The sequence below is a fragment of the Manihot esculenta genome, chromosome 1 (assembly GCF_001659605.2).
Source record: "Manihot esculenta cultivar AM560-2 chromosome 1, M.esculenta_v8, whole genome shotgun sequence".
Lineage (NCBI taxonomy): Eukaryota > Viridiplantae > Streptophyta > Magnoliopsida > Malpighiales > Euphorbiaceae > Manihot > Manihot esculenta.
In genome coordinates, this window is record NC_035161.2 from 32,175,436 (window position 1) to 32,185,551 (window position 10,116).

At 33.6% G+C, this 10,116-nt stretch overlaps 1 protein-coding gene across 1 annotated transcript; it reads right to left on the reverse strand.

Annotated features, from left to right (window-relative positions):
• Positions 1 to 1,216: 1,216 nt before the first annotated feature.
• Positions 1,217 to 9,563, reverse strand: LOC110600400 (mitogen-activated protein kinase 20). Its single transcript, XM_021737248.2, has 10 exons — positions 8,985 to 9,563; positions 6,844 to 7,252; positions 6,317 to 6,444; positions 6,128 to 6,187; positions 4,718 to 4,867; positions 4,243 to 4,398; positions 3,907 to 4,118; positions 3,652 to 3,750; positions 2,026 to 2,189; positions 1,217 to 1,940 (listed from the first exon to the last, which is right to left on the reverse strand). The coding sequence occupies exons 1-10, from the start codon at positions 9,006 to 9,008 to the stop codon at positions 1,480 to 1,482; spliced, it is 1,863 nt and encodes a 620-aa protein (XP_021592940.1). The 5' UTR covers positions 9,009 to 9,563; the 3' UTR covers positions 1,217 to 1,479.
• Positions 9,564 to 10,116: the final 553 nt, after the last annotated feature.

Consider the following 10,116-nt stretch of genomic DNA (forward strand, 5'->3'; position numbering starts at 1 on the left):
ATAAAAAAATCATTTTTCATCTTTTCATTATTTTTTCATAATTATTGTGGAAATAAACATATTTTTTTAATAAATTTTATTAAATCTCAATTGGTCAATTTATATCAAGGAAAAAGTGTGAAGTGAGTGTGATGTTTATAATACTCTATTTGATACTTAAATTAATAAATTAATAAATGAACGAATGTAATAAATTATTTAAAATTTAAAAATAATTATATAAAAATATGTATTTTAATTTTTATATTTATTAATTTTTATATTGAGTTGATTATTAAATTTTTTAAAAATTTAATTGATACTAATTAATGGATTCTATAATTATAAATATAATAAAAATCTACTAAATTATATTTATAATTTTTCATAAAATTTCATCTTATTTAAAAAAAATAAATTTTAATAAAAAATAAAATATTACAGTCCGAATCTTCTCGTGGGTAAAACTATATATCAATTTATTAAACTTATCAATTTATTAAATTTTTATCACATGCGATCAGTTCATTATTGCATTAAAACCTATCAATCTCTCAACCAAATAAATATTTAAAATTAGTTAAATGTGTGAAATGAAAATTTATTGAATACTATAACTCCTAAATTATAATAATTAAATATGATTTAGATAAAAATCACTACTTAATCATATGCATGACAAAATTACTCTAACTTTGTCATTTATAAAAAATTTAAAATATCATTAACAAAAATTTAAGTATAATAAAAAAGATTGAGATTATTTTGTAATTTTGTTTTAGATACTACATGACTAATCTGTATTAATTTTGTGATTTTTAGATATTTATGTTTAATAAGCCTCATACTACCATTCTTTATAAACATTTTTTTTCTTTTGCTTTGTAAGGTAAATAGAAAATTAAACTATTATTACATCTGTTCTAAGAAATAATATAACAAAGAAATAAAAGCCTTGTTACTGTATGCAGTGCTTGTTGAGAAGGTCAACTTTTTACCAAACTTGAACGTTTCAGCGTTACTATAACAGACAGAAACCACCACTCGTCCACATTTGAGCTGGATGATAAACAACCGAATGCGACAACGCCGCAATAATAATAATAATAAATCTAAACCTTTAAAAACTTTACCTTTCTTAGAAAATCTTCATCCTCCCAAACATGAAGGTAACTTTCAAAAACCTCTTGCTTTACCTTTCTTAGAAAATCTTCATCCTCCCAAACATGAAGGTAACTTTCAGAAACCTCTTACTTTACCTCTAGTGTAAAATACAGGGGAAGACAAATTAAGGCTTGCTTTACATGGTTTTCTTTTTCTTTTTTTCCTTTTTTTAAAAAAAAAAGAAAGTTATAAAAATGGGAGTTCTTGTGTAGAATACATATGCACCTTTATTACCTTCGGTATACAGTTTCTCATGACAAAAACTAGTTTTCAATTTTCCTGTACATGGAATTCTCTCCGTTTTAGCACCAGCCCTGCAATGATCCTTCCACTGCTTTAGTACATTTTTGTCATACCGTATTGAACCGTACCAACTTTTCTGTGAGAAGCTGCGACAGTCGCAGGAGTGCTGATCCCAGCGTGCTGAGCGTGAGCCTGAGCCTTGACGTGCAGCAAATTTGTATTGATTGAAATTCGGTCATCAACTTGTTCCACCTTATTTATTCCAGCCCGGGTCAGAAAAAATGGGTTGGAGTCGATGTTGATAGCTATATCTGGTGCATATTTAGTAGCTATGCCGCATTGCTGGACTTGCTTTTGTGAACACAATTCCCTCTGGGTTTCTGAGGCAGACCTATCTTGCTTCCCTGTGCTAGATTTGCAGTAGCCATATGCACCTGGAATCGCCTGAGAAGGAAGGAACGAACCTCTCACAAACGTTCTTGGGTCATAGGGATCTTTCATCATACTTCCATTGTCGTATGGAACAACTGGCCCCACGACTCTTCCTGGTTTGGCTGTTCCAGTACATTATAAAATCAATATTTACATATTAAATTATATTTAAACCCATAATAACTTGGAAACAAAGACCCAAATTACCCAGAGGAATCCTTTGCGGAGCCTGCAGGGTTGATATATTTATACGAGTTCCCTCCGAATCTCGGTAATTTTTGCTGTATGTTTCCTCCGTCGTCTGTCGGTCCCTGGATGAAGGGATATTCTGCTCTCTGGGAGGAATCGTGTTCGCATGTATAACTGTGGACCTTCAAATTACAGAGGGAAATTTATTGTGATCATTAAGCAATGCAAAAGAAACACAAGCCAAACACAATGCACAAGCTAGCAAAGTGGTCAAGGATTATTTATAAACACCAATTAGAAAACCTCCAACGGAGGCAAGAAAATGTACCAGTTTATATTTCTGTCAAGGAGGAAGGAAAGAACAAGAGAGGGATAAATAAAATGCAAGAAAGGTCAGGATTTATCCCTCTATCTTCTCCTCTTTTTTTCTTTGTTCTTTTTTTTTTTCTCTTTCTCATTCCTTTTACAACTATAATGCTTAAATAGTTAATAGTTACAATCACAGAGCAAGTGCCCAGCTTGAGCGCCAATCCCTTCATTCAACCATCCTTGGTTGTGCGCAGTCCAATTAGAAACAATTTAAAGAAAATCTCAACTCAAAACTATAAATTACAGTACATGAATTGCACAAACCAAACTAAAAACATCCACACTCTAACTTTTTACATCATTGTCTAATTCATCCAACAAAAGATCATGTTACTCCTATGTTCCGACCAGCATTTAATTCATTCAAGAAGAACTAACCTCTCCCAAATCCTAAACCAAACTTCTAATTCATATTGGTTCAGTTTGATTTAACGATTACATGTGGATGAACACCCTTGATCCATAATTCACCCTCTCCTTTGAATTACTCGCTCATTATTTATGTAAGGCTTTTGCTAAAATTTCAGTAATTACTGCAACTTTTGCCATTAAAGGCATTTGCTTTACTAGTAACTACATGTCATGCTAATGCACACATGTTCAATATGATCTTCTTTAGTTCATTGTAATTCATCCAACATGTGTTTGTTCTTGCATTCTCACCATTGTCCAATTCATCCAACTCAATTGGGGCTTAAATAACACTATTCACCCATGTATATTACTTTAGGCAAAATAAAGTAACAGCCGCACATAACTTCCATCAAGTTCCGCTTAGATCAAAATAAATGACACCAGTATTGTATCAATATAGGGTATATGACACGTGATTCTGTGAATCCAAATCCAATCCCACATCAGAAAGCCCGTTTCGTGCTGCATCGTATTCATGGGCCACACAAGATGCAACAGACAACTTAAAACTAATAAGAACAGCATTGTTTTATGGCCCATGCTGTTATGCGGCCACAAGTTTATGGAAAAATTGTAAAACCTTGTTTCATCCTTGGCTCTCAACAACTTTAAGAAATTTTTGAAGTTTAAATGAAACCAACAGTACGCAACATCTGATTGTAACGACTGCTAACACTAGCTGTTAACATTATCACCATCACTGTCTAATTTCACTAATCATATATCAGAAAACAGCAAGAAATTAGTCAGTAAACATAACTTGCACAAAAAGCTAATACCTAAAAAATATAAGAGCAACAAGAAGAATAAATGCAAATAAACAAATAACATAGCTGCAGAAGAAAATCCATATATATTTACCTAGGAAGAGATGCATGCTTTCTTTCAAGCGGAATTACTGGCCCACTACCACCATTTTCTTCAAGATGTGCAAACTGTCTTCTAAATTGATCAACGGCACTGTGGTGCATAACACATAAAATTAGAGCAGAGTGGAAAAAAAAGAGATGATTATATTGACTACACCTATAAGATGAAAAATATTTGAGAAAACCAAGAAATGTAGAACCTTGGTGTGCTTATCACCAGAGGTGTAGATAGAGAGTGATATGGAACCTTGGATAAAGAAAGTTAGTCCTCTCAGTTCCATTTATGTAGTCCTTGAGCAATTGAGGATGGTATTCCAGTATCTCTCGAAAAATTAGCTCTCTTAAGTCCTCCTTTGTAACTCTTCGCCTCTCAAACTCAAACTCCATCTTTGTTATTGGTTGACAGGATGGCTCCCTCTCAACTTTTGCCAGTCCCTTGAAGTAAGGATCTGCTAATGCCTGATGTAAGGCAGAAATTTGATCTGTTAACCATTATAAAGCAAAATATTCCGATGCCCCACCATAAACTGGCCACATTTTCCATCAGATTTGTTTTGAGGAAAAAAAGAGTGAAGAAGCAAACCTCTTTAGCAGTTGGCCTGTCTTTTGGATCAAAAGCAAGTAGCCTTTCCAACAGACGCAGCGCCAATGGATCACCATTTGGAAATTTCTGAGCAAATGGCACAAGCTGCTTTTTCCTCATGGTAGTTAAATATTTCCTTGCTTTGTCATTTCGAACCTAGAAAAATGAAGTTGATATTGTCATGCAGGACTTATTGTTAAAGGTTTTAAGTTTCTTCTCTTTCAATCATTTAGTCAAGTCCATATTCCTTTTTCTAAAAGAGGACGTTTCTTCCCTTAGAAATTGTCTAATTTCTCCTTTACTAGGAACATATTTCCCGTTGAACAATATTCTTAAGTTCCTTATAGACCAAAGGAATGCAGAAACTATTTTCTGAGAACATAATTTCTATAAAACAAATGAAACCTGAGTATGAAAGTCAAAGTTGAACAACATGACCAAATACTTATACTACTGAAAAAAATATTTGACTTACCCGTGATATTGTATCTAATGATGGGGTACCAAGCAGATCTGTCATCAAATCCAGTTGATGAACAACATTTTTGCCAGGAAAGAGTGGTTTCCCAGTTAGTACTTCAGCAAAGATGCAACCTATACTCCATATATCAATTGCAGGTGTGTACTGTATCCAGATGCATCAGGTTAATTAAGGAAAAGCAAAATGAAAGCAATGCTGGAAAGAAAAAATTGCAAGAGAACCAAAATCATCCTTTACAACTATATTGGGGTAAAAAAAAAAAGAACACATTTCCACACTCCTCATATATATGATAAAACCAAAAACTGCTGCAGAAAAACCTACACAATTCTTTTCCTAGCTTGCCATGCTAATTATTTATCACATTTAGTGTATACTCACTGCCTCAGGATCAGCACACTGTATACACTAACATATAGAAGAAATATATTTCTATTTATGCTTTTCCATATAAGGTGTCTTGCATGTGCAGGAGCATGCGGTGTATGAACTGCCATATAAGATAGGATAAGGCAAGGGGTCACATGGTGAACACCTTCCCATCTATCATGCAGGACTATAGTGAAAATTGGATATCTCCATAATGGTGAAGAGGAAACCAAAGAAGATGGATGGAAAAGAATAACATAGAAATAAAAAAAAAAAAATTATACTATTTGATTGCAACATTGAAAGTTGCAACATGGACAATTATCTGGATTAAAGAAGAGTAATACGAGACTTCAATCTCATCTCCTAGTTATTGGCCCACGATATGTGATAATCAAGGCCATAAAATGAAACTTTAGTGCTGTCTTGCAAGGATCCAACTTTAGAACAAGGGCAACATTGGATATGGCTTGAATAAAAAACGATAATGATTTTCCTCTACAAAAGGAGGGGGAAAAATCAACTTCCATTCTCACATGTTAGAGAATCAAACATGCAAAACATGGCATTTGAAAAACTTGTTATCACCAAGCAGGAAAAAAAAATTACTGAATGAATTGCTTACCTATGTCCATACAAAAAATAATGTTAGCTCACAAACAAATTTATAACTTAAGTACTCAGCAACCTTAACTGTCAAACCAATATTTTATTGTCTTCAAATCGTAGAAATTAAAATCATCAAGTAGGGGATTAACCATTGCACAATTACAAATTATATATCCATTAAATATGCTAATACTTGCTTCTTTCTTCACCCAAAGTATCATTCAATAGAAGAGGAAGTAAAATAATTAGAACCAACCTATAAAATCGCCATTTTAAACTTCATATCTGGGACCCCACTCCTATACAAACACAATATGCATGTGGAATAACATATTTTATTACTATACAAACAAATGAGCTTGGAAGTCATAGACTTTGATACTAAATCAACTTTAAATTTGTCAAAACATATAGTCAAGAACAAACCTTGGAAAAAAATGAGCCACAGAGTTCAGGAGCTCTATACCATCGTGTTGCAACATAATCCTATAATAAACCATGCAATTTGAAACAATCAGCTACTCAATTCCTAGATATATAAAGATAAATATGCACAATTTGGTTCTATGCCCAAGTGTAGTGATTACAATAGCTCTACTAAGATAAATGGCATACCGTCCAAAATACTGTTGTAGGGGTATCACTGAAAGCAACTCGTGCTAGCCCAAAGTCACAAATTTTAAGTTTACAGTTTGCATTTGCTAATATATTCTTTGGTTTTAGATCTCGATGATAGACATTTGCTGCATGCAATAACATAAGGATCAGATTTGTACCATATTGGCAAGACATTCTGACAGCTCAATGAAAAAGGAACTAAGAGAGGGAAGGAGTGAAAAAAGACAAAGGAAGATAATAACAAACAGAATCTTAAATTCCAGGAAAAATCACAGTGAGACCGAGAGAGAAGTTCCAAACAATACAACAGTAATAAAAGGGTTGACTTATGAAGGTAGTGAGTTTGTGGCTGATTTAAAGATGGTCAGATCAAAACAAGGCATCATTTTGACTTCTTCGATCCACATATGTCATCCATGACAATGGCCAAATGGAAATCAGTCCCCCATTTTAACTTTGGCAAATATTAAGTCAAAATGTGTAATGAAGTACTAAAGTAATAGAGCAATGAGAGCGCTATGAACCTGTGTGGATATACTTTAATGCACGAAGGAGCTGGTAAAGAAAAAACTGATAGTGCTCTCGCGTCAAGTCATCATTGGCTTTAATGACTTGATGTAGATCTGACTCCATTAGTTCAAAAACAACATAAATATCTTTAAAATCCCTTCTTGAAGGCGGAAGCATAATGTGTTTAATTTCAACAATATCAGGGTGTCTTAGGAGTCTAAGCAGCTTTATTTCACGAAGGATGCGAGCCGCATCTGAAATGTGTTCAAAGATATCATGTATTTTTTTTATCGCCACTTTTTCACCAGTGTAAGTGTCAATTGCTGAGCAAACGACGCCATAACTGCCTTTGCCAATAACTTCCTGAATTTTATACCTATTGGCATCACCATATTCAGAGAAGAAGTCCATCTCAACAGAATTCTGAAGCATAGAATTCCAAGTCAGTTCACAGTACAAACAAATAACATGGTAAATACAGTGCAGAGCTCATTTCAAACCTTACATATTCAAATATGCATGCATTTTATGTCCAAAATCCAACTATGTACATTCTGTTATCATATCCAACTGAAAGTTGTATGTCAATCAAGATTTATTAGATTCAAAAAGTGCCCAGTGTTATTTAGCAGGTAAAGGACTTGAAGTATGTCCATCTAACAAAGCCATGGATAACTTTTTAGTGGTTTATTTCTGCACTTGAGAAAAACAGAACATGCTATCCTCATCAAAAGCCCTACTGTCATAAATAAAGCTTCCGAAATTTTAATTTATAATGGCCAGGTACAGATATGTGCCAAAAGAAGAACAAGGGGAATCCTAATAAGAACAATCAAAATGAAAATTTCTTTTAATGTTGCCAAATCGCAGCAATAACAAGATTGGAAGTTTTCTTTACTACAAAAAATTTAAATACATCTTCCCAATAGCTCCATTCCACACTATCTAGAAGTCATCATACTTTTCCCTTCTAGACAATTGTAATAGCAGGAAATAACAATGGGAATTCATCAATTGCACATCAAGTAAATGACACCATTAAGATATGGGAAGGGCTGAACACAAGCTTGTGCAAAAAAATCAGAAACTAAGAAAAAAATTTTGAACTAGAAATACAAAATTACTATGAGCTTATGTATCCTGAACCAAGACCTATCAAATCTCATTTTTTACAGATCAAATATGGAGAATAATAAGGTTTCTAATTCCTGCTCTGGATCAGAAAGAAAACAAAAGCTACAATGCAAAAGCACCAGTAGCCACCTCAAACCACAATCCAACTAAACCTCAACCTTCAAAATGTAGGCAATTAACAAATATTGAGAAACTAGAAAATTTTCAAATTCATTTAATCCTTGACCCTTGTTGTAGAAAACCAAAAGTGACGAATATAACACTAAATTTTTTTTAAAAAAAAAAAAAAAGAATGAAGATGATTTGATGCAGGAACTTAAAATTTAATAGGAAACAAAATTTTGATAACTGGTAAGGAAATCCCCTCATTAGGCAGTACCTGATCCACCTGTATATATAAAGGAGGAGAATAAAAAGGAAAAACGCATCTAATGAAATCATAGAAAAGGATTTGCGTTTATGCCAATGGATTGCATTCCAGAAATAAAATGAAACCCACTGAAAAATAAATTTCAGATTCGATGATGCCATTATCCGTATTGGCAATGCAAAAGAAAAAAAAAAGGAAAAAGAAAATAAATTAAAAGCACTATACATGTATATATATATATATATATATATATATATATATATATATATATATATATATGCTGTTAGCACAATTTCATAACAAAACATACCAGAAAAATCTCACCTACCTACCAAACAGATTTTTTTTTTTTCGCCGGCATTAGGATTAAGTAGTTGAGTTTCCCTTTTTACATGACATGAAACTTGCAAATGATTTTTGTTGAGACATTGAAAGGGTTAGCTAATTAACATTCAAGAATAGTGATCTCCTTATTCCCCAATTTATCAAAAAGCGACCAATTCCCAATCAGATACATAAAATTTCTCAGATTTTTCTCTCATTGAACAGGAAAATGAAATAGAAGTAAAGAAAGAAAGAAGAAAAACACGCGATACTTTCTAAGGTATGAAAAGGCTTAGGAATGAAGTTAACACGAGAATAATCCATTACCTTCTTCCAATGATCTTGCTGCATTTTGTTTTCTTTCTCCCTTTCAAAATCGCCAAACTTAAAACCGTTTGTCCAATCGACAATCTATTCCGGCCAGTTGAGATAAAAACAAAACAAGAAAGAAAAATAAACCTCAACAATAAGAAAAAAGAATCAACCACATTTGCCCCACCTACCCCTGCTCCTTATGAACAGCCCATAATTCAACCCTATTCTCTTGCACGAATCCTTCACCACCGCACAAAAAATCCACACCACAACCAATTCCCTCATACGCACCTCCACCTCCTCCGCCTTGTTCCACAATCCCGCCACAAAAGTTAGCATAAATCAGCGAGCGCCTCTCGAGAATCCAGTAACAAGAACAATAACTCTAGCATTTCCTCGACCTTTCGGCCTGCCTTAGCGTACAGATCCAAATAAATTAAGAAACCCTAGACCAGAGTTGTCATATCTCTTTTTCTTTTATATTATTTTTAACCTTCAAGGAAGCTGTAGTGTATGGCTTAGAGTGCAGAAGCTGCAAGATCTCAACACCGACAAGAGAGAGAGCGAGAGAGAGCCAGAGAAGCGTATGGCGTGAATCTAGAGCGATATATAGAAGTTAAAAAAACAAGGGGTATTTAGGTGCCGTAGAAATATACGGATAAGGCGTATTTCAATACGGAAGTGGCTGTATTTTGTAATTATTATGAAATACCAGGGGCGTTTATCGCGGGAATTTCATCAATAGAGAAAGTAGGAGTTAAAGAATATATACAGCCGTAAAGGTATTTCTCCCATTTGCTAACGCGTGTTAACACGTGGCAAGGAACTGGAGGTTAGAGTAGGGAAGTGTGGGCCCGCGTGTTTGATACAGGAACGGCACGTTTGATTGATCGGTGATCCTGGCTTCTGGTGCTGCTGACGCTAGATTTCTGCATGGTTTCTCCCTAATTTTAGGGAATTTTCCCTATTTTTATGTTATACTATCTACTCGGATATCTTCTTTTTCAAAAAAAGGTAGAAATTTCAAGTTACTAAATAAATTTGTTGCTTTATTTATAAGAAAGAAATATTTATTTTTGAATTTTAAAAGTGAAACTACTATAATTATAATGAAAAATAAAATAAAATTCAAATGATAATTGAT